General features: G+C 41.9%; 1 protein-coding gene across 1 annotated transcript in view; it reads right to left on the bottom strand.

Moving 5' to 3' along the window:
* Positions 1-25783, bottom strand: part of phactr3a (phosphatase and actin regulator 3a) — a gene marked incomplete at its 5' end in the record, with an annotated part of 30477 nt that overhangs the window by 1589 nt on the left and 3105 nt on the right. Inside the window, 9 exons of the mRNA XM_083894718.1 lie at positions 652-792; positions 969-1030; positions 1419-1474; positions 6128-6281; positions 7569-7822; positions 8058-8286; positions 8365-8586; positions 9131-9295; positions 10242-10406. Of these exons, the coding sequence (XP_083750844.1) occupies positions 652-792; positions 969-1030; positions 1419-1474; positions 6128-6281; positions 7569-7822; positions 8058-8286; positions 8365-8586; positions 9131-9295; positions 10242-10406 (1448 nt within the window). The remainder of the gene's footprint in view (positions 1-651; positions 793-968; positions 1031-1418; positions 1475-6127; positions 6282-7568; positions 7823-8057; positions 8287-8364; positions 8587-9130; positions 9296-10241; positions 10407-25783) is intronic.

Raw genomic sequence — 25783 nt, 5'->3', positions numbered from 1 at the left:
TAACTTTTAATATTTGTCAGTTATTTACAATTTACTAGTTGTACATGAACACCAAATGTGTGTTAAGTTTGAAATGTGAACAGTATATAACATATTTTAAAATAACATTTGTTTGAGTCTTTGTCTCAATGTTGCAAAGAATGGAATCTATGAACAGGCGTTTTTCTAACTCTCTCCCCTCTGGTCACAAAGACAAAGACGCTGATTTCCCAGCTTCCTGCAACAGCGAGAATGAAATTACCGTGATAACCACACGTTGGCTTTGACGTGCAACTTCTCAGCTTTCAGAAACTGCTGGAATTTTTCCAATGGCACGAACCGTTGTTTAATTACGGTAATGTAAAATGTGCTTACGTAAACGTGTTGTCTGTGGGGGCAGCGACACTAGCAGTAGTTTGGTGACACAAGTTACACACAAGAGCTTTAACATCAATCAAAACACCATGATTTGCAGTTGGTAAGCATCTAACACTATAAAAATAGATCTTACCAAATCAGATTAGACTATGTCAATGAGCAGGGCAGCTCATAAAAGTTATAAAACTGTATATGTTTCATCTAGTGGAGGATGAAGCGGTAGATAATGGACGGATGGATGGATGTTTCATCTAGTAAAGGTTAATAAAATAATTCTGAGTATTCTATACACACCTTGTCTGCTGCTGAGAGCCGGGTCCAGGGTTTGTCTGCTCTTCTGTCGTAGTCCTGAGCTTTGGCCACCTCGACATAGTCACTGAAGCGGATCAGAATCTTTCTGTCTCGCAGTTCGTCCACCGTGGGCCGCTGGTTGAGCTGGAACACAAAAGGTGCGGGACATACATTTACACCTGACTGCTTTTTAAAAAAAAAAAAAAAAAGTTACAATTCAACCAGGGTGCTCTCTTAGTGTCCTGTACACAATGTTCATATTTGGTAAAAATGTATAAAATGATAATTTTTCCAGAAACAAACATATTTCAGATTTGTACCTTTCTGTTTAGCCGCTGTTTGATTTCCCTCCTCTCTTCTTGCTCTGTCTGGTCATTTCTCTCTGGAGAAGAAAGACAAATAAATATTATACAAAACATTTTTTATTTTAAAATAAATGAGTAAACGGCAAAGCTCCATCCTGCATTTAAAATGATGCACATATCAATAACATAAAAAGTAGTCATTTTTAAATTTCGGCTGCTTCCACCTTTAGCAGGGTTCACAGTGAGAGATGCAGATGTGCAGTCATGCGTTCTTTTGCTTTTGAATAATGTAAAACACACAGAGCAATCTGTGCAATCATTAATGCATACAGTGTTTTTCTGTACCAAAGTGTTTTTTTTTGCTTATTTTTGACAGAAAGGTTATTGTTTTTATTTATTAAATTACCGTTAAATACTGGAACTAATCTGAAGTGGTTGTAGAAAAAGTGAAGTGTTAAAACTTACGTTTGAGGATGTTCCGACTCTCCAGCTCCTCCACATTTGGTCTCTGGCTCAGCCTCCTGCGGAGAAACACCAAAACCACGTTTTGAACCATTGTGCTTGTAGCTGCTCTTCTCTCCTCCTCTCTTTTGCTCTATCCGCTCTTCTTCAAACCGGCTGTAGTTTCTTTTTACTGTGCGCTTTCTAGACAGGAATCCCCTATGTCTCCATCTTGCATCCAAACCCCGGCTGTGATGCTTGGGCAGAGGAGCTCCCCACATCTGGAATAATAACGGCAGCACGACTCCCTTGCTTGGTCAGGAAAATCTCCACCAAATTATTTGTCGATTTCAAGATGCTGCATTTCAAGCACAGCTCCAGTGATAGCCTGCTGTTACTGTACACCGCAGCAGCTCTGACTCCTCTTTACTATCCGCCACTGACGGCAAGCGCTTAAGAAGTGTGTCGTGATGGGCTGCTGGGGCAGACTCTCCCAGTCTCCCTGGTTACTACATGTATAATTTGTGGCAGGCGGAGCCTATTCCACTCGTGGCATCCCCAACCACCTCCTCCTCCTCCTCCTCCTGCTGCTCTACTCTACACTGGGCTACTGGCACACTCCTGTTACTCATGCAGCACCAGTTCATTTCATTTTCAGTCACATACAAAATCTTCTTTTGGAAAGGAAAATAATCCCTTTCAAATGGTTTGATTTGAAAACCTGCAGCCTGTTTTATGATCCACTGCAAATTCAGCCTCCCTTTTTGACCACGTTTAGTCCTTTAATGTCAACACACACTACCTATTAGGGCTGTGTGTTGACACTCTGATACAGGAATGACAATTAGATGTATTGTGAAATATCTGGATAATAAATATATCCAGAAATAGTTTAAAAAGAACAGAAACCTAAACAATATATGGGAGGAGGAGGGGCAGAAAGACAAATGGCCCAAAAAACAAAACCTGCTGCAAACTAATACAACAACAAAAGAATCTTCATATTGACACAGCAATCCAAAGAATCAATACAGTATCTCGCCATGATTATTATGTATATATACTTCAATATACCAATATTTTCTAACACCCCTACTCCTCCATGACAGTTAACTAAATATCTTTGATTTACAGACAAGTAGAAGTTGCGCTTGCATTTTATTGACCAAACTACTAATTAAAGAAGAAAATAAATGGCAGATTAAGTGATTATCAAAATAGTAATGTCAGCCCTTGTATAACCACTGTTTTAAATGTCACGTTCCCTGCACCATCAAAGCATCCAAAAGGTCTCCGAAATCCAATGTTTTCCCAGAGACTCACATGCGTGCCGTCCCTTTATAAATGGAATAAATAATAAATGTGAGCTGCACAACAGGACTCGGCTTTAGACGGCGTGTGGCGCCGCTCCCCACAGCACACACCCAGAGGTGGAAAGGACTGAGAGGGGCAGAATGCCGTCACGCAGCAGGTCTCCCTTTATCCCCTCGTCCCAGCTAACACTCGACACTTTATAGTTTTGTTCACGTGGAAGATCAAAGTTAGGTCACGGACACCGAGACCCAGACACAAAGCAGTGCCCGCGTGTATGTGGGCAAGGAAAATATATATTTTTTTTTTCAAAATCCTGTTCATAATATGTTAGAGACAGCTTTAACGCGTTTGTGTGACAACAGAGGCTACTAACTACACTGTGCTCAGCTGCATTATGTAACCGACATTCATCTGAGGTTTGTTTTGTACTTGTGAAACAGGAACAGCGCTAGCAGAAGGGAGAGTTCACAGAAAACTGTGAAGAAGTCTGGGCTATTTTTAAACCCTCACAGACCCTGTGTATAATCAATACTGTGTAGCGTGAGATTGCGTAAAGGCAAGAAATCAGTGTTAGTCAATAAACTAAGAAGTACAGAAACAGCATTTGGAAAAATTCAATAGCTTTATTAGATTTGTACTCTGAGAAGTAACATTTGAAAAACAGAGGCACTATTTCAGTCTTAAAGGAATATAAGGATTTGATTAAGTTATTCCTATTTGGACTTATTAAACTTAAATAAATACATAAATAAAAGATGAATTTTATGTTGGCCCCTCATCTGATTAAGGGGAAATCAGGTATGCTGTGTTCTACTACAGCACACGAGGACAAGTCTCCTGCTTCACCACTACTCAGTAAACAACAAAGGTAGTCCGACAGACGCATGTGCAGAAGAAACACTCTCCTGCCTCACGACTCCTGAATAAACAAAGTAAGGGACCTGAGTGTTCCCACAGCTCAGACGCTGTTACATTTTAAATAGATGAAATTGAAAATCACTTCCAAAAGCCCCAGCGAATAGAGCCAACCACTGTATCATTGACCTGTTCGCCGAGTTGCTTAGCAACAACCCTTGCTATCTTCAAGACAATAGAGTCTTCCTGCAGAAATGCTCACTTCTCCCTAGCAACACACTAATGGGGATTTCGCTGTATTTGCTTTACAGCGAAACTGAGGCTATTTTTAGAAACCGTCTCCCTTTTTTCCCCCACCCACCACCGTCGTCGTCTTTGCGGTGAATCAATCAGGGCTCGTTCTCCATATTAAATGCTATTTTGGTAATAAAGTCATGTTTTCTTCATCGTGAGCCAAATTAGTGTTAGTGTTTTTACACTCCGCTGCTCTTAGGAGATAGCCGAGTATATTCTCTGACACACTGACTCACTGCCTCAGCCTGCTATACGCCCGTGTTGAGGGTACAAATGCAGGGGTGAGTGTTTTTTTTTTTTTTTTGTAAGGTAACCCCAGAATACCATGATGACGCAGAAACGCCTGCGGGGCATATGGGCTTCCATTTTCTACTCCGGATATTCTACAGCAGTATGAGTAAGAACTGGGAAATCTAAGAATGCCAGGTGACGGAGGAACAGAAACAAAAGAATAAGACAACCATTGAGTGGGTGGCAAAGGCATTCAGTTTTTTTTCAGCTACACAACTTGCACAAGATGCCAAAAAGAAACACAACAATCGTCTTGCTCAGACTTCCTTCCTTTAAACACACGCACCCACATTGTTTCTGCTGATATACAGTAACTGCCTGACAACACATTTGCGGGGAGAAGGAATATGTATTATTTAACAGTGTCACACACTAAGATTAGAAACAGCAGAGGGCCAGGCGGGGAGTCTAAAGATAGAAAGGTTATCTATCACTGACACAATGGATAGACAAGGTGTCATTATCCAACATGAGTCCTGATTTTCTGCTTGATTAGCAGCAAATGTAACCGGGGAAAAAAAAAGGGAGACACCCGCAAGAAATCCAGAGGAGTGTGAGATGGATTGTTTTGCGATTCAGTTTGCATGCCCTGGGGAAATTATCTTCTTTTTTTTTTCTCCCTCCCTCCGATAAGTCTACCCTCCTCGTCACCACGCTGAGCTATATTTAGCTTGGAACTCCCATAAATGGTGCAGTATACCTTGAATACACTGTCCTCTGTTCTGTAGAGTGAAAGCACATTATTTTAAACTGCAGAGTAAGAAATTGTCTTCGAATAATGAATTTAGAGCTTTAAGCTTTACAGGTTATGACTAATCTCAGACCTAACAAATGAAGCATAGAAGTCACACTGCTGCTTATCAGTCTGATTTCAGGTTTTATGGTCTATCAGAATCCTTGTGGACACTGTGGATCCTTGTGAAGAAATTTTAAACGGCTATTAATCTTCCGAATCACGCGCCATATAGATGTAGGTCTGTATAACAAGTGCCGTCTTTCACTGCTGCTGCTACAAGTGGAGCCTTAGAGCACTCAGCCCTGCTACTGTAGCTCTAATGCAAGCCACAGTCGTGCTTCAGGTCCATCTTTACATAACCTGTTTGATTTTTCCAAACCTGTTTCTTTTCAAATAATAACAATATAATCTGTTTTCTTCCAGTCGGGGTCTAAGAATAGACCAGGACGGCAGTATTCATAGTCGCCTCACAGACAGACAGTCGAAAGATCTCGTGTGGGAGGCGCTGTGTGAGTGTGTGAGTGTGTGAGTGTGTGTGTGCTTGGCTCCAAGTGATGTTATGCACAGCAGGTTATGTAACGCTGTAGTGTGCCCCTGTTTGATACACTGGTGTTAAAGAACTGTGATACATTTGCACACCAGACTCCTTTCAGTTCATTTTCTCAATTGTATTTGAAATGCCAGTTCTATTAATGTCCTGGTGAGGAAGCACAAAGTGTCTTGTACAAAGAGATTTCCTGGAAGCGGAGCTGCGTCGGTCTGTACTTGTTGCACAACCAGCACCTGTTATATTATCACCATCAAGGAATGTACTGAACATGTGAACACATTTCTCCTGCCAAAAATGTTTACTTAGTCTCTGTCCCCACAACTTAAGGTAGGACCTAAAATGGTTGCTACATGCTACGGTGGAATAAGATACAAAGCCATCCAAGTAAATGGAGGCAGGGATTACACAACGTGGATCACGTCTGAGCAACACAACCTGTAAAGATCTGACTTTTTGTCTCACCTTCACCTGCCGTTGCAAGTTCGTACGTAACTGAGACAATTATTACCCTGGTCTCTCATGGGTTTGCACTGCTGCACCATGAATAACATAAAAAGTCATTAATAAACAAGACAGACATTCGGGGACTGTATCTAGGAAGACATTTAAGCAAGAGAAATTCTACCACTAGATTCTAGATTCGTCTATCACAAAACACAGACATTAACACAGAGAGAAGATTTTATTCCTTACTTGGCGAGTTTCATTTCAATTTGCTGGCGAATTTCCTGGCGTTCCTGGTCGCTCCTTACTGGAAAGATGTTCCTGTCTTCTAACTCCTGCTTGCTGGGCCTGTTTCGTAGCTTGACAGACAGCAGCTCCTTCCTCAGCCTGCGAGGAAGTGTGCCTGCAACCAAGTGTTTATACCCATTAATACACAGGAAGCTCTTAACCCATTATCAGCTTTGAAAAAGACCTCCATAAGAATCTCTTTTGGACTGAATATTATCTACAGTGCAATCTTGACATATTTGGACATAGACACTTTAAAATACACTTGTGATTTGCTGGGCCGATACTTTCATATGGCATGTAGTACACATGTGTATATAATGCACTTTTGAAGGATGGAGGGCAGGTATAAGGGATGGTAGTGACACCTGCTGTGATGTATGGATTGGAGACAGTGGCACTGTCTAAAAGACAGGAGGTGGAGCTGGAGATGCTGAGATGTTCTTTGGAAGTATATTAGATAAAGGATGTTAAAGATGGAGCTGCCGGGCAGGAGGAAAAGAAGAAGACCACAGAGAAAGTGCATGGATGTTGTGAAGGAGGACATGAGGACAGTTGGTGTAACAAATGACGACACAAGGGAATAGGGCAAGTTGGAGGCAGATGACCTGCCATGGTAACGCCGAAAGAAGACGAAGGTGTAGTAAGTTGTACATGCGACAAAATGTGGATTTATATGTAAATGACAGTGAAGTAAATCTTAAATCTTGAACACGTGTGTAACCAACTGAGTCAGAATAAACTACTTCACCAGAAATCTGAAACTGCAGGGGCCCACAAATACACCAGGTTCTCACTTTAGTTGCATTAATTGCATTAATTGCAAAATTGATTGAAAATGTTTATGCTAAATCACACAATCAACTCAAAATAAAGTACTCCTTAGTGCTGAGAGGAACAGTTCAGTAAGATGATATTATTCACTAATTAGAATCTAAAAACAACAGACAAACTTGGGACTATTTGCATGAAGCTCTATTTAAGATGGTATTCGCCCACGTTCTGGTCAGTACAGTAAAGACAATTATGAGCTCTGTTACCTCACATTGGTTGTTTTATTTTAAATTAAATTAAATTAAATTAAATTAAATACAATGCAGGGCCCAAAAAAAAAGGGAGTTTGTAAACCGCTCTCTCCCCGTATCAAAGATCATGGAGAAAATCACAGCACACAGAAGTTGGTCATCCATCGCTGCCTAATCAGATTTACCTAAGTGACACAAATTCACGAAACGAGGCAGCAGCAGACCAGCAGCTCCTGCGCTAAATGGTAGACTTTTATGTGGAAGAGTAAGCAGTATACGGACTTCAGGTCTAACAGCGAGACAATGCATTCAGCTGTATGTTCCTCATACCTCATAGAACCAAAACTTAAAATATCTCTTTTAGTGCTTTAACCCACCAGAAATGACAGAGTCGTTCCAGCCTTCCAAGTCGTTGGGGAGGCCTGAGGTGTTGGAGAAGCACTGGTCCAGCCGCACGTTCTCCTTATTCTCCTCCGCCTCCTTTTTGGGCCAGTCGGAGCCACCGCCTCCGGCAAAGCCGCCCACCAGAGACAGTGTATGCTGGTTCTCAGAGCTGCAGGAGCGAGAAAGACGCCCATCTGAGCACCACAGCCGTGGGGGTGAGCCCTGCTCACCACACCCTTCATGGACACTACGGAGACAGGGAGGAGAGGAAACACTGGATTAATGCTGATGGCTGTGAGTGGAAGGAAGGATACACATTTGGGACAGTGGAATAGTATTATACATTCATATTACAAAACATTCATCAAAGCCAGCAGTGGCTTTACTATCAGTGTGACTGACCTAAGCAATATATTTGTGTTTCGCTGTCTCACTATTACAGCAAATGGAGGTTTATGCAGGGGGTCAACCTGAGGACTCACCTCTCCTGCCTGTTCTTGGAAGCGAACGCTCTCTGCAGTTCCTCCATGATGCAGCTAGGGGGCATGGGAGGATGAATCATATTGCCTATATGTGGAGACCCTGAGGCGTTGGCCAGTGGCCCTCGTAGCGGCAGGGTCATCGAAGCCATGCTCTCAGTGGCCCTGGGTGGAGGCTCCTTGGGGAGGTAGGAGTTGGGCAGGTGAGCCGGAAGTGACGCAGGCCCTGAATCTGAACAAGAGAAACGGTGAATATGACGTACACGAGATTAGATAAAAGATGACATCTCCTTAACCTGACAGCACTCACCTTCTACAGTCGATGGAGGCTTCTGAGGCAGATGTTTTGGAGGTACTTGTGGCGGGGACGTTGCTGGAGGAGTCTCCTCCTCTCGTCTTTCTTCCATCTGGTCTGCCATGTCCTGCAGCCCCTCAGGAAAATCCCCAGCAGGTTGCGTCTTCTCGTCTCCCTCATCCTCAGGTAGCTGCACATTCTCCTCCTCTTGCTCACAGTCCTGATGTGGGGCAGCTACTGCAGGACAATCATGAAGTAAGTAAGTAAACGTTGATTAAAGTAAAAATGTAAAATGTATGGATGTTGGTGAGGCAGGGCAATTTTATTTGGACGTAGGAGCTGCTCATTCTTAAGCTGGTGAAAACAGGATTATAATTAACATGCATGGAAAAAAAAAGCAAGCATTACATAATAGTATAGCAAGTTGACACATTTTGCCAAATATTGTTGGTTAAGATCTGCAAACAGTTTACATTTAAAATGCACTTCTCTTCTCATGGCATGTGAGAGCAGAGGCACATGTTATTGAATTATCGTTGCTGCCCTCTAGTGGTACAGATGCAGAACTCTAATTAAAAGACACCATTATACTGTATCATCATGACACAGTGTAGCATGTTTGTCTTGTTCTCACAAGTACAGAATAAAATGCTTCTTTCAAGTGTTTAATCAAATTGATCTTAACAGTCGTACACACTCTCCTTCTGATTTACTGTAAAACAAAGACACTTTACAAATCTGTTTTGCAGCTCAGTGAGGTACACACTGGGGACTCTCCTACCTGAAGGCAGGTGATCTTCATCAGGACCAAGGTATTCCACACTGCTGACAGTGAGGTTTGGGCTCAGAGGTCCCCCAAATCCAAGCAGGACTGCACCATCTGAGCAGCAGCCCTGGGTGGGGGAGTGCGGGTCGTGACATAGAAGTCCGCTGGATAATGCTACATCTGTGAGGGGAACCACAGAGGAGAGTGGTGTATGTGACATGCTGTGAATCGTCTCCTGTGGTAGAAAGCTATTTCTGTGTATTGATGACGTGATTGCTTAATTGCAATGATGTAAAAAAAGCATTTGACAGCAACTCCTCGTGAGTATAGAGTATCACATAAAGCGGATGATAATGGATGGATGGATGTTCTGTGATTATATATCATGCAAAATAACAATGTGGGTATTCAGGACCTATTTTTATATCTTTGTCCTCTGGACTTATATCCACAATCCTACAAGACGATAAAAAAAAAAAAAAAATCACAGTGTCCACACCTGCTGCTCTTTTTTTTTTTTTCAAAATCCACAACAGAGATGGAAGCCAGAAAGGCTCAGATGGCACATCAAGAACCAAACTAACAGAAAGTAACATTCATGTGAATATTTCCCTCGGTTCATTCAAATCCAATTTCCTGGATAGAAAACTAAGATGTACCGAGAGAAATGAATTTTTTTTTTGATAATTTTATCCAGATGATTAAATACTTTAATACTGATGGTTTCCCTGCAGCAGCGAGTGTTTTTAAACTACTGTAATTAGGGGTTTATTAATATCTGGCTTTTAATAAGGCGCTTCATTTTGATATTGGCGAAATACAATACAGTGTATCAGTTCATGTTGTGATAGTGATGATAGTGATCTGCCCTTGTGAAAATCAAATATCACCCATTTCTGCAACATCACAGTTCAAAACGGTTAAGAAAACACTGGAGTCCTTAAAGAATGATACAGAGTGACTTCATTCAAACAGTTTGAGCTCTATTTGCCACATTTTTCTTTCACCACACCCTCTCATTACGTCCGTCTAATTGAATTCATTAGAGGAAATGAGGAGAAATGGGACCAATGAGTGAATGTGGAAATCCACAGCCTCGGTCCGGCTAACCAACCTTGCACTGTACCTGTGGAACTCTGCTTGAGCTTCTCATTTTTCTTTTTCCTCCACTTCCAGGGCTTGAAGATACGCCCCAGGGTGGCCAGCTTGCTGTTACGTCTGATGGGTGGAGTGTGGACCCCGGTCACCAGGCAACCTGTCCTCAGCACCCTCTGCTGCTCCAACAGCTCTACTGGAGAGACAGAGAGAAGCCCAGAGAGCGGCGCAAGAGATGTAACGGGAGAATGAAATGCGGTAAGGACAGACATGGTGAGGGTGTGGACAGGAGGATGATTGACAGCATAGAAGAAGAACGAGTGTGTCGAGGGGGGAAGAGGGAAACAGGGATGAAGAAAAAATCCCCAAACATGGAGAAGTTGAAGGGAAAGAGAAAAGGCAGAACACAATTAGTACGCTCACCTTACTGAATAAACCATGATGGACTCCAAGTGCTGTGAACAGATTGAATTAGAAAGACTAATTTGATCAAGGCACACACGCCCTCGTGGCTGATATATTCCTGTGCACCCCTGAGCTGTTCGTCATGCAGTAGAAATTAATACATCGCACAATCCAAATGTGGTGAGAGCACGATTGCACAGTGAAGCTCGTACGATGTCAGACGATATGGTTTTACCTTCAGGCCAACAGGTGTGTCGACGTCACTGAGTGATGGCTCCCTGTTAAAACAGGCCTGATTTCTTCTGATTCTCTTTATTCTAATAGGATGAATCACTGCCACACATAACGTATACTGTTTCAATCTGTGCCAGTTCTTATTCGCGTGAAATACTGCACGCCTCCATAGTATTTCTCCCAGGTTATCAATGTCTGAACTTTTCATTGGATCCGTGCACGCTCTTTACTACAAAGCGGTCACTGATACAGCAACAGTCGTAAGTACATCAGAAAATAACACGGGCAACAGGCTGAACAGTGATACAATATAAAAGACCAAGAAGAAACTATGCAGTGAATATTTTCAACAATTACTGCAGAAAAAAACTGCTCCCAGCTGAGATTCACGTCACTTCAAATACACTTTATGTTTCAGATAAAAGAAATAAGGTCAAACAAAAAAGAAATATGTGGAAGAGTGCAGTCATTTATCTGTTGGAATTGATAGGCTGCTCCTGCACTATACTATACTATCTTTGCACAGGGGAGCATTTCCTCTCATTAAAGCAAACTTGTATTTCAATGGATGACGAGTGTGTTTGTGTGGGTCTGGAGATCTATGAGAGAGCCGAGACGGCACAATTAATGTCATTTACAGTATTCCAGAGCTATATACGTCAGTGTGACAAAAAAACAACAACCCCAAAACAGATTGGTAGCTGCCTTCACTAAGCTGATTTCTTTGTTCAAATATTCATCTGAGGAGGAGACATGGATTTGTGATGGGAGGGGGTTTACAAAGTGGCTAAGGGTGTGATGTGGAGTATATAGTGTTGGAGGAGGGAGGATGCATCTGACTCCTTTTTTTTTTTTTTTTTTTTCCTTGCAGGCCCTTGCTACTTCCCTAAAGAACATGGATAGGGAGTAGAAAGAGGATGGAGGAGAATGGGGGAGGAGGAGAGGAAAGAAGGAAGCAACAAAGAGGGGATGGAAAAAAACATGGAGATGTGTTGACAAGAGCAGAGGTAAGAATAAAAGGAATATGATAGTAAGAGAATAAGAGTTTGCGAGCAGACACGAGGCACAGAAAACAAAGAGGAGAAACAACGGAAAGAAGAAAACAACAGTAGTGAAGGCGTAGATAATCGCTTTTGACCCTTGCAGCTCCTGTAAGCAGGTCAGTTGACCATGCGCTCACTGTGTCATCATCACTACTGTCACTGCATATTCAGCATGGCAGACACGGCGCCACACGCAGAATCCAGGTCAAGCTTGAAGGAAAGGCACCCAGTCAAGAGAGAGAGAAAAGCTTAAGAGATGGAGAGGGGGAGTAGGAGTGGTACAGGCGTCTGTGTGAGCAGAGAGAGAGAGAGTGTGTGTGTGTGTGTGTGTGTGTGTGTGTGTGTGTGTGTGTGTGTGTGTGTGTGCGCAAAGAGAGGGAGAGGAGGTGGGGTCAGGCCCACTGCTGTTGCCATGGCGACCAGATCCAGATGCTGCCGCAGCAGTGGGAGCCAGCGGGAGGAGCGAGTCAGTCTGTAGCTAAGAGGAGAGGAGGAGAGAAAAGAGGAGAGGAGCCCCCTACACAGACACTGCCTGCCACATCTAAAGCCCGTGGCAGCACCCAGTGCATTGTGGGTAGGGACTGAAGCCACATGGAGGACAAGATCTGTCTACATTTTCAAAAGAGGGAAGGAGATTGAAAGGAGGGGGGGGAGCAAGGGGGATTCCAGGGAAAAGAGGTGAGAAGGAGCGATGGGAGGGGGCTGTTGCTATACGGAAGAGCTTGCAGGAGAATCTGGGCTTGTCCAATCATGGAGCGGCTATTTATAATGCATATCAAGTAACTTCATTTTTCATAGAAGAGGTGGTGGTTCAGAGAAAATGACAGACGTCTGCACAGGGCACGGGAATTAGGCGAAAACACACAGAGATTTCATTTGCACATGAAAACGTGTGTCATATAAGCATGAAAAGAGCACATGCACCATGTGGCGACGATGTGTGATTCCCACTGAACGCACTAATATGATCAGGATTTGTTAAATCCACATGTCACACTGATGCACTGGACCCAAATGCTGTACATCGTTACGTGTTGACGTCCTTTCCCTCCATGGTCCCATGACTCAACATAAGATAAAAGATTAAAGTCTCGCATAAACATTATGATTGCTAAAGTTTGCCTGCTGCATTAGTGCAGTGTAAACGGAGGGATGATTTAAGAGTGGAATAAAGTCGACAACATTCTAATGTGACTTGGCAAGAAAACCGAAACGGATCGCTTTAGTGTGCCACCAGGGACCACACCCCACTTAACCAGCTTGTCAGCACATTCAGCAGCATAAGATCTCCGCCTACAAATATACGCAGGCCACTTCCCCTCCCAAGGGTGCAAGGTGAGAGAAATGACCAACAGAAGAAAATGTGTCAAAAAGGTAACTTCCCTGCTCTGCTGTGAGACTGACAAGTGCTGAGAAAGTGATTTGACAATGAAATGTAGAAGATCAATGAGTCTGTAAGGGACACAGCCCTGGTTCAGTGATAGAGTGAACATCACTATAGGGTGAGATAAATCAAACTAAAACAACGCTCTGCTTTAATATAATAGTAGACTGGGGAACAAAAAAAAAAAAATATATATTATGTCAACTGTTGCGACACTACACAAGAAGCCACACAGAACATTAAAGTCCCTGTAAAGTGATAGAATAAAATATCACTTCTGACTTTCTCACCCCACAGGAAAATGTGTTAGTCACCACCTCACAAAATCTGAGTGGCTAAAAAAAAAAGGTCGCTAAGAGTTTAAAAATGAGGGTTTAAATCATGTCAGCTTCATTCTCTGCTCTGACACTGTGGGGGCGTGGTCACTGCAGCCATCGCAAACACACACACACACAATTCAAGAATTGAACTTTCAGCGGAATTCCGATTTTCGGGTTGCCGTTGCCCTCGCCAGCACCCTTGCGTGTTTTTTACGGACAAAGCGGAGCTCCGCGAGACAACAATTTCAAGAATTTAGCGTCTTGTGACGTCCCAATGAGTGCGGAAGTCAACATTTCGTGTTTTATCTCCAGTACTTAGACTGAGGAGGACCACAAAAACATGAGTCATCTTTTTTTCACACTTTGCCCACTGATAGGACCTCCAGAGTCCCAAATATAAGGGTTTAACTTACATTAATTTAATTAACTAGGTGCTTACTAAGATATATAATAGCATACTAGCCCTTTATAAGTAATCATTAAGCACGTATTAACACCTTATTCTACCTCTATTACGACATGAATTAAGATTTTTCCTACATCAAGTGTTAATACGTGCTTACTAATAAAGGCATAGTATGCTACTTATATACACGTTAGAAAGCACCTAGCTAATGGTTAATATGTGTTCCCTAATCTAAAGTGTTACTGATTAATATGTATTTATATTTCACAAGCAGGTATTTAAGCTGTGTTCAAACAGAACCAGCACTCAGCTCTTTGGAATATCAATGATGAAAAGGCCTTGAGGGGTTATGTGTAAGTGAAGGTGTGAAAATACTATTCGTCCTTCGAAGTTACAAGTGGAACATCTACAATCTAAAATCAGTATCTAAAACAGTCAGACGCACTTTCAAAGACATGTGTGAGCTATATTTAAAATGGCTTGCAGGAGTCAGTGGGTCAACCTCTCTGGATCTCTGGAGCTGATGGGCTTAATCAGCATTGCATGAACTTAATTTGACATTGTTTGAATCCCACGGACATCTGTTTATATTTAAAAGTCATGCACTACAGTTTCACCAATAGGCAGGGTGGTGATTTCCATAATTGCTATGTCAGACCTCAGACCCTCCCTGTTACAGCCGCCTTCTCCTTCCAACCGGGCAAATGACAATGCACCATGGAATGGACCACCTTTTTATCTACTGCTATGCCAGCTAACTCCTCTCTTTACCCCCTTGGCTTTACAACTGTGCTGCCATCTGTCTGTGGCCTCACTGCCTCGGGGACCTGGAAACAATCAGAAACCCCAGCTAACAACTTGCATGGAAAGAGAGAGAGCAAGAAAAAGAGTGAAAGAAAGGCTGAGATCAAGAGTAGCAGTGGTCAGATATGCTGTAGTGTCTTCAGGAAAAGGAAAAGCACACCTACACAAAGTGATCTGACCACTCAACATGAATGTTAATAATATTTGAAAGCCTTGTCTCATAAAGCTTTGTAACAGATTTATTATATCTCTGCCTGCTCTCAGCGTTGCCCTGCAGATATTTACCACAAATGCAGTTCTGCATATTCAATTGCAAATATTCATCCCATCAAACTCAAACAAACTAAAACGTCCTTGTTTTTCTATTTTGTCATGCTTGTCCTTTTGAATTGTTTGCTGTTTCTCAAATAGCCATTTATTCCACAATCTACACTGGCTTGAACAATTAATATTAAAGGGGGAAAAAACCCCACAATGTTTACCCCAGTGAACGGTCCATATTAGCTCTGATCAATAAGTTCTGGCCTTTCCAAACCAAAACTAGCTCTGTTGTTCCTCTGTGGTAAACGTGACTCATCCTCACGTAAGTGAGGCTGTGTTTTTTTTTTTTGAGGGGGAAGAAAATAATTTCTGGGAAGACAGGGTATCGTGATGTAAGGTGACATGAGTCTGCAAAGGTCACGCCTCCAGATCATAAATGTGATTACAGCCCAAGTGTAAAACACCAGTGTGTGGGCTACTGGCACTGAGAGAGAGTGAAATGATGTCACTGAGGCCGGCAGCCAATAGGAACTGCCCAAGGCCTTTGTTTCTTACCATATGTTGTTATTGAGCATGATGTCTATGTGAGTGCAAGCTTTCATTTCCAGTTTCTGATGAAAACATTCACCATGAACAAACTATGTGCTCATTGTGTCTTTGAAAGCGGAATCATCAACAGGGACTAACAGCCAGACAGTTGTTGTTTTAAAACCCCATCACTCCATCTGTCAGCATAAGAGCACTATTATTATAATATCCCTTTAAAAACCTAATTTCAATTGACCCTACATTATAATGCTTTGTAAGCCGCTTAAATCCGTTTTTCTCCAACTATCACTTGTGACAATATACATGAGTGAATAAGCAATAATCAAAGAAGCAAAAGAAGAAGCAAAATAAAGAGATGACTGTTCACTGAGTCAGAAAGTGATTTTGCTCATTAAGGACTGTGTGGTTTCATCACACCTTTGCCAGCTGAGCTTTGCATAAATAAGTACAAAAATCTAATTTGAGACAATAGTTATGTCAGCCTTTTAAATTAGTTTAGTCGTTAAAGCATTTAATATAAAATTAAACGTTTTAAAGCACTGCATCACCCCTGCATTTCAGCCACGAAACAAAAGACGAGGCTATCTTTGGCCAACTGTGAAGCCATTGGTGCAGCCGTCACACCCAGTCAGTCGGCCAAAATGTCTCAGCTAAAAGTGCTTTTCCTGTCACCAACACGACTGAGCAGACACCAGAGTGATAAGAAGACCTCCGCTGTGTCCAGGGAGACTTCCAGTCGATAGTTAAACTTTGGGCTATGTTCCCATGCAAGAAATCTCTTCCTATCCCATCAAAAAAGCTCCCTCCAATCAAGTAATGGAGGTCCTGGTTCCACTTTTATATTTTAAGGACGTTCCCTCTGTTCACATTGTTCCAACAAACCCATTCAACTCCTTCTCTAAAGAAAATTCTGCTTGAAAAACATTTCCCTTTTGATAGCTATGGTTTCATTTCTGTTCACTAAAAAGAGGCCCATTCTGAGAAACAGAGAATATATAGCTGCTATTACTCCTGACCCATTTTTAATTGTTTAAGCTTAAATCAAATATGAGCTCTCCAGGTTTGAGCACAGGTTGGGTTAGCCATGGCTCTGCAGTAGGAAGTGGATGTGTTCAGTCAACATGGCTTGTTACAGACTCCAGTAGCAGAATCAGGTGGGCGAGTAATGGTGTGTAAATGTCCCATATGAGACAAGTATTCACTGCATCCACAGTGTGTGTGCGTGTGTGTGTGTGTGTGAGAACATGAGAGTTAGTGTCTACACTTGTGATGCAGAAGCCGATAACTCAGTTCCACTGGGCTCCCGTCACTCTGCGGGGAGGAGAGGCCGCTCTGGTCCCCAGGCAGGAAAGACAGTGGGATGTGTGCACACACAGGAACAGTGCAGCTCTCCACTGTTAGCACTGTCTTCTTCAAACAGGCTCCCACTGTGAGGATGCCACTCACTTTTGGATTCCCCCAAGTGTGCAACAATGCAAAACTGGAACTAGAGCAGGGAGCTGTACTGCACGGTAGTGTGCAGCATTGTGTTGTTGTGTGAAAAGCTTGTCCTGGACACTCCTATAGATAATTCGGTGTGTTTTGTGACACGAGGCTGTGCAAACACGAGTTGGTGCACTAACTTTCCATTAACCCAATCTGTCACAGACATTTTTAGACCAGATGTTACATGCATGGTCACATTAGTCCTAATAGCCATGTCAATAGCCATCACATAATGACAACATTAGTTCAAACAAATACCCTCCCAGTTTTTACGTGTGATTTTACAACAACTGAGACAGCAGCTTGACCTTAAGCCTTAATTACACTCTACAAACTCACTCAGCCACTTTATTAGTGACATCTCAGCAACTCAATGTGTTTAGGCACGTTAACATGGTCCATACGGTCCTGCTGCAGTTCAGATTGAGCCTAAAAATGAGGGAGAATGTTGATCTAAGTGAGTCTGAAAGTGGTATTGTTGTTGGTACCAGACAGTTAGTCTGAGTATAACAGAAAATGTCTTTCAAAAAGGCAAAAGTAACTCACTTGTTACAACCAAAGTAGGCAAAAATCTGCCATCTGTGAACGCACAAAACATGTTCAACCTTGTAGCAGATGGGCCACAGCAGCAGAAGACCACACCGAGTGCCACTCCTGCTACTTTAGACGGTGTCCTGTCTGTGTACTTCAAGGAGAAATCTGGACAGCATAGCCTGTTTGGAGATAGCTCTAGCAGTAGCGTAGTTGTCCGTCACAGGAAGACAACTTTGGGTAAAGTACTGGCTTCATAAACAGTCTTCTATAGAATATACTCTGTACACTTGCAAAGTTATGGAGACTTTGGTTTGTCCTCTCCTAACCACCACAGAATTGAAATGTTGTTTTGTGTCATTTTAAAAATAGCAATTTGTCTGGACGCTATGCTGTGCCCTGTGCACTGCCTTTGTAGCTCTTTTAGTCGAAATCGCAAAACACGAAGTCTCTCAAAAGTCATCCGATTGACGTGATTGCGACACCGACACAAAATATGAACTCGTTATTATCTAAAAATAGACCTAGAATGTCTGTAACTCTGGATTTCTCCTTGAATAAAGGGGCCACTAAGTGTATATCTGACCTCAAAGTATAGGACAAAAGGGAAAAGTGCTTTGGTTTGATGAAAAAAATTACAGTGAAAAGTGCTCTCAGAGCTGTCTGATGGCACAGGGTCACTTGTGTGACTACACAAGCTGCAGTTGCTCTGATGTTGCCAGGAGTGAAAAAGAAGTTGTCTCATAGTTGAAGTGGTTTGGGCCACATGATGGATCTGTGTTGATGAAGAAGTTGCTAGAAGCCTCTCACTTGTCAGTAATGATCACAAACAGGCTTGGCCACAGTTCTAATAGCAGTTTTAGTGGGATTGGAATGGAACTTTTGGCTTTCCTGGATGTATGGATTGGAATAATTAAATTAAAAGGAATTTTTTTGGTCTGCATCTACACACTTAGTTTTAATTATTAATGTGTCATTGGTGCAAGAAAAAAAAGTGTCTTTCCCAGTAGATCAAGAGCCTGTTTGAGTTGAAGTGGGATCAGGGCTCAGACTCATCAGCACACAGAACACAGCTCTGCTCGGTTCAGCAGCCTGCTGCAGTGCAAGGGCTGGTGCTGTCCATGGTGCTGAGACTCACTCTGCTGGAATACAGCAGAGACCCATAAGTCACTCCCTGCTCACTACCATTTCACGTGATAATACATCACACTGTGATGCATTATATGTATTTATTTGCCCTTTTTTTATTTTAGTGTTCATATTTGGCCTGTACATGTTCCAGTGTTATGACCTCACATCTCACAGTGAGTGTCAAAAAACACTGAAATGACTAATCAATTATTTAATCACACTCGCAGATTCAATTTCTTTAAGTTGCCTAATTGACTGCAGTTAGTGAAGACACAGTTCTGTGACACAGTGACAGAATCTCGACAGTATTCCCAGACAGTGATCACGCAAAGGTGCTTGTTATTCATGACGGTTGAGTTAGTAAGTAAGATTCACAGAGATTGAAGTGAAAAAGGACAATCATTGGAATATATATATATATATATATATATAGTAAAATAAAGTTGTATTGCTCTTGATTTTAACAGTTTCTTTAAGTCTGCTCCTCTAGATGTGTATCCTCACACCTGTTTGTAGCAACAGTCTCTCTCTATTCTAACAAACCTGTCAGTTTCAGTCAGGGGAAGATGAAGAGGACAGAAGGGAGCCCCCAGGCCCCATCACAGATAAACACCTGTCTGGGATGTGTAGAGACATAGGGGACAGGCGTGGATTAAAGATGGAGTGAGAGAGAGGCAGGTAGATTTTGCATAGTTGGGGGAGGTAGGATGTTATATTCTGCAGATAGACGGCAAAAAGTGCACAGGGATGAGGGGAAAGTGGTGCGAGGCCTGCAAGTGAGTGTTTGATAGGCACTTACACCGCAGTGTTATTGAACATCTCCGTCAGAGCCTCTCAGGAGATGCTAAATGAAATGCATAGCCAGATCAGATAACTGTACTAGAAGGAAAACTGTCATGAAAGGGAAATGGATGGAAGCTTTTCATTGTGTTGCTGAAGTGCTTGTAAGGTACAAAGAGCATCAAGCATGGCACGTACCAGATGACTTTGAAAAGTAACTTGTAACTTAATATGGTCCTGTATGTTGTTTTGTGTTTTGCTGAAGTTCAAAACAAGCACCAGCATGGGGATGACACATGATTTAAATGACTTGTAGCGTGTTTCAGAAACTGCTCATCCACTGGGATTTTTACACACAACCATCAGAGTAATCCAAAAACCAGTGAGCATCCAGTGAGCGGCCACTCCTGACATTATCCAATAAAGTGGCCAGTGAGTGTATAGGTAAAAAAAAGGGGGAAATATGGTATTCTTAATTTAACTGTCACTTTCAGGTCTTCGTAGACTATGTGGAAAACTGGCAAGGTGCTGGAGCCTATGCAGGGGCTTTCTAAATCAGACGAACACAGTCACTGCCTCTTTGTTAATGGCCTCCTATAGACAATCCATCATCTCAACATAGCCAGTTAGCAATTCGGACAACTTCTTGGCTTTCTTTCAACAAAGGCTGCTGCCTCCTCATCTCTCTTTCTCTCTTCACAATTTCCCTCTCTTCCATCTTCCTCTTAGTCTCACTATTTCAGTCTCCTGACCTTTTCTCTCCAGCTTCTTTCCTTCCCCCTTTTCCTCCCAAATGTGTCTCCCACGTTGATGCCCAAAGGAGTCACCTCTCTTAGCTCTTTGCCCTTTTCACGATCGTGAATGCAACTTCCTGATCTCCATTTAACCTGAATTTTTCAGAGGCTAAACATGCTGCGAGTAACATGAGTGTCTCTCTCTCTGACGGGTGTCTGAGCTGCTCTGTTCTTCTTTCTCTGTCTGTCCAGCATGCATGAAAGTCGGGTTCGAGCATATTCCGACTGCTATTGTGTGACTTATTTATTGCACACATCTTCACAGAACTGCCAATTCCCCTGCAGTCCAATGCACACACATAGATGCACATGCCAAAAAAAACAAGCGGGTGTACGCATGCAAACAACAGCTGCAGCGACAAATGGCTCAAACTCCTGATCTGCTCTCACATCCACAGAGAGCAGGCATGATGGTGGGCTTTTGTTGCTTGTTGTCATTTCTGTGCTTCATTTTCATAGGCGGCTGAAAGACAGTGAAGGCATCCACAGAGGGGACACACTACACAACATTCATATTTATTACTGATTTTTGAGAAGACTTGGAGGACACACTAACTGACTGGTTTCAGCAGACGACTATGAAAGACTGGGGATCACACACTTAACGACTGCGCCTGATGAGGGATCACAGATGACATGATTTGTCAAAGCAACTGAAAACGCATCAAACTCTCGTGAGAGAAAACTGAAAAATGTCTACGAGAGCGACACTTTAAAGGGACAACAAACAACCTTCCTGTCGTCTTCTAACGCTATTCCCTGCATTCCACCTACTCATAAAATCTTGTAGTGTGTCCCAAGCTTGAAACGTATTCTCTAATTATCAGTCCAAGAGGGATATTGGCAGACAGTATAACTTATATCTGTACAGTATAAGTGTATGATCGCTTTAGAACAAAGAGTGTCTTTTATATGTTCTTAAGGCAAAGGTTGTGCTTTAACAAAGTCTACCATCTTACCAGCCAGAGTGTGTGTTTCTATGACCATAGAGTCTATGGGAACCTCATCCGCTGGCAAAGTGCTTGTTGACAATGTGACATCCCACCCTGCAGAAGCCACAATAGTTTCCTGATGCGCTTAGAAAAGCAATTTGCAGTCTCACCATCAAATTCTTACACATGGGACCTTTAAGAGGCATACATTCCAAATAGTATTTATATAGTTATATTTATGGGCCACATGGTTGGTGTAGTGGTTAGCACTCAATAACAGCAAGACCCGCGTTTCCGGTTTCCTCCCACAGTCCAAAAACATGCAGTATGGGGACACTCTAAATCATGGGTGTCAAACTCATTTTCACTAAAGGGCCACATCAGCATAATTGTAACCCTCAAAGGGCCAGATGTAACTGTCATACAGAATAAATGTTACTAAACGTAACCAAATATAATGTAAAATAAAGGTAACTACTCCGTAAAATATTGCTAAATTACTTTCTGTATTTATTACTTATTCAATTTCACTCGTCGCATGATGCATATACAATGATACACTGCGATCGAGTGCCGGTGCCGTCACTTTGTGGGTAACGCAATCACCATGCATTGTGGGAAATGTAGTTTATGGTCAACGCACACGCCTTAAAGCAGCATTGACCTATTTTAACACAGATTCTTAAGACCAATTAATCACTCACGGGCCACATAAAATGACGTGGCGGGCCACATCTGGCCCCCGGGCCTTGAGTTTGACACATGTGCTCTAAATTGACTGTAGGTATGAGTGTGAGAGTAAATGGTTGTTTGTCTCTGTATGTGTCCCTGTGATGGACTGGCGATCAGTCCACCGTGTACCCCGCCTTTCTTCCTATGTCAGCTGAGATTGGCACAGCATTCCCCGTGATCCTCATGGGGAGGATAAAGCGGTAGAAGATGGACGGATGGATGGGCAGTTACATTTATTTAATCTATTCTGTTGATATATCTGATAGAATTGGGTTATTGTGGGCAATGTTTCATATCAGTGAGCATTCTCTTTTGTTATCAATGTGATGGACCGTCTCAAATGTCCATGTAATTAATATACAGAAAAAGGTAAAACACTCATGTAAGTGTTTATATATATATGCATATATATATATATACATAGTTTAACAACATTGTCCGCACTTCTTAGCAAATATTCTTTTAAAGTCAATTAAATGCTAATAGATGAATACATGAACACTGACTAACCTCTAAATCTCCCATACTGTAGATTCAAATGAGCCTGTGACCTTCAATACCACATCATTTTCATACATCATACAAATAGATTTCTATCAACAAAATTCTATGATAGAACATTTCGATTAATTTACAGAACGGAGTAGAGTGTTGTCACAGTGTTGTCAAGTATTATCGTCTCTTTTTTGCTTTCCCCACTCTCGAAAATATCCATTAAAAAGCAATATTTTGTCAAGCTACAAAGGAGCTACTCACAGATACTTGGTGGCTGAACATTTCCTTCTGGCCTCTGTGGGGGCCTCTGCTCATCATGGAGGGGAGAAATTAATATCACCCCAGTGGCCACGACTAACAGGTGGCCTTGACTGACTCAGAGTCCGTTAAGGCTGACCTCTAAGAATGAGTCGTGTCTCTGACATGGATTCCGTATACGCAACTGCAAACAGGAAGTGGGGACTTAATTAGGCTGAGTCTGCTGTTGGTGCAGGTGGCTCCTCTAAAGAGCAAATCGAGCTTATTTACATCTGCACTGTCCACCACAATACTGTAATCTTATTTGTGTGCATGTGGCTTCATGTGCTTCATGGCGATGTACGTGTGTTTACACCAACTGTGGCTACTCTTCTGGTTAGAGCTCCATCACTATGGAACAGCCCTCTATCTCTGTAAATATTTGTATTTTATTCATCTGTATTTTTCTGTACAGTGCAGCCCTTTGCAAGCTTCACTTGATTACCAATAATACAATTTTAAAAGAAAAAAAAGAAAAATTTCACTATTTAGAGCAGGGCAACACTCAGTTATTGCTGTCACTATCAAATGATGTAGTCTACAACTGTTATTGTCTCAAAAAGGTCATGTGATCTTAATAAATGTCCACCGCAGAGTCAAAAATTATGTTTTCATAGTCTTACTCAGTGATAGAAAACTATATAGTAACATTTAGGGGAGTTTATTGGTATTAATAGACTATAGTAGCCATAGGTGTGTTTGTGTAAGTGTATAATCACTTATTATTCAAATAATACTTGGTTCTCCTATAGCCTTAGAACAACCATGTTTTTACAGCAGCAACCAGTAAGCATTTTGAAGTGGAGAAAACCGCTGACTCACCATTAGAGGTCACTAATTCTAACGCACTGGACCTTTAAGGAGCTGGAATCAGAGAATTTGTGGGGAATTTCTGATTAGATATTGCTCAAAATATGGATCAGTAAACGGTCACCACATCACCAATTGTATTTAACTCTAATTCAAATTCATTTAATTTGCATTATAACCTAACAGAGCTATAGCCTATATATTATATTTATTAATATATTCAATGACAATACGAGAAGAATATCGTCCCAACAGAAACAAAAAAAAAAGATAACTTGTAACTTTTAACACTTACTCTTATTCCTCTAAACCATTTTTCTCCACTGTATTTTACTGTGCTGAGGTGTATTTTGGCTAAATAATTTAATGATACATTTGCAGAGAATTCATAATACCTGGCACCTTTTAAAGCAAACTAAACATTCTCCTAAAACACCCAAAGTTGAAGTCCACACCATTTCTCTGAACTCAAGAAGGCATTGAAAAACAATCAGAAATACAGAGACCCACAAAATACTGGTGCTTCCACGTTGTCTTTAACTCCCTCTTACACACTGTTGATGGTGCTTGAATGTCTTGTGTCCTATACACCGAATTCACAGTACCAGGCTGGTGTTAAGAATATTTTCTCCATTTGTTCAGGTGTTTCTTTTACATGTTACGCTCTGTCTTCATTTCAGACTTATAAGGCCTCCTTTATTTATGCGTCATTATTCATTTTCCTTTCTTCCCAGACAAAGGCACAGGTGCTCCACGTACAAAAAGAAGTATCATGTGTGCTTAAGTGTGTACACATTTGTCATTGTTGAGGATGGTGCTATTTATTCAAATGTGAGAACAGAATTGCTTCATCATTTGCTCTTCACTAATACCTACTTTCGCACATTGTTACGTCTCTCACATTTTAAATGAAGCCGTGTTAAAATGGGGAGCAGCAGATTATATAAGACCCTGCAGCTGACTCAGAATTTCCCATATTTTTACACGTCAAAGCCCGAGCGCAAGCAAGGTAACGTGCACACGACAACAACGACGTAGCTCCGGTTTGGGGTGACTCATCGTCACAGCACAGTATCAGGTTTCACATGGTTTGATATGTCTCCTTGCTCGTTTTGGAGGGGGGAGTTTGACTTAAACCTGCAATCCTCAGAGATTCTTCTGATGCCACATCTGAGAGGATTATCCGGGTATCAGTGAACAGAGGATGAGACCAAAAAAAAGCCAATACTGATCAGTAGGAACTGGTGGATAGACACTGTGTTATGAATGGGTAAGGGTTTAAACCGGGCCAAAAAATCCTTTCCTGAACTTGCCTTGAGCAAAATAACTTATTCTTGTGAGCTCTATGAACAATGTCAATGTCAATTTTCTACATTAATCTTAACAGGCAGAGGATGACTTTGTCATTTCTACCTACACATTCTGACACAATTGACAAACTGATCCAGCAGTTGATTCAAAAGAATATTAAAAACAATTAAATTTGAATGCTGATTGTTTAATATTTTATGGTGTTGGACTGTTGGTCAGACAGACATTTAAGGGGACATATTATGAAAAATCTACTTTTTAATCATTTAAATCCTTTTATTTGGGACTCTGGAGGTCCTATCAGTCAGCAAAGTGCGAAAAAATATGACTCGGTCATGTTTTTGTGGTCCTCCTCAGTCTAAGTACAAGAGATAAAACACGCAATGTTGACTTCCGCACTCACTGGGACGTCACAATGTGCTAAATTCCTGGAATAGTTGTCTCAGGGAGCTCCACTTTGTCCGTAAAAAGTGGCAAGAGTGCTGGTCGAGGGCAACGGTATCCGAAAACCGGAAGTCCTCTATTCTTGGCTCCACAGTGCAGCACAGAGTTCTACACAAACTTCCAGCCTCAGAGGATTTATCAGTCCAGTGGATACATGTTATATAAGATGGCAATGTGCCTGCTAGAGCCTGCACATAATCACATTTCCAAATGCTAACTACTGTTAGCTCCCAGTAGCTGATGTGGCTGATGTCATTTCCTCTCCCTTAAGTTTTCGTTTTACATTTTTTTAAGGTGGACCTTAAGAGATACTACTAAACAGAGCGTTCTGAACAGGGCTGTTTTGGCAGGGTGATTGAACTGCTGTGGTGCTTCATTCTTATGGTATTTTGACCAAAGCATGTCACAGACATGTTCATTAGGAC

Source organism: Microchirus variegatus (assembly GCF_963457635.1).
Source record: "Microchirus variegatus genome assembly, chromosome: 9".
Classification (NCBI taxonomy): domain Eukaryota; kingdom Metazoa; phylum Chordata; class Actinopteri; order Pleuronectiformes; family Soleidae; genus Microchirus; species Microchirus variegatus.
Note: the sequence above shows the minus strand (reverse complement) of the source record. Positions and strands in the feature narration are given on the sequence as shown.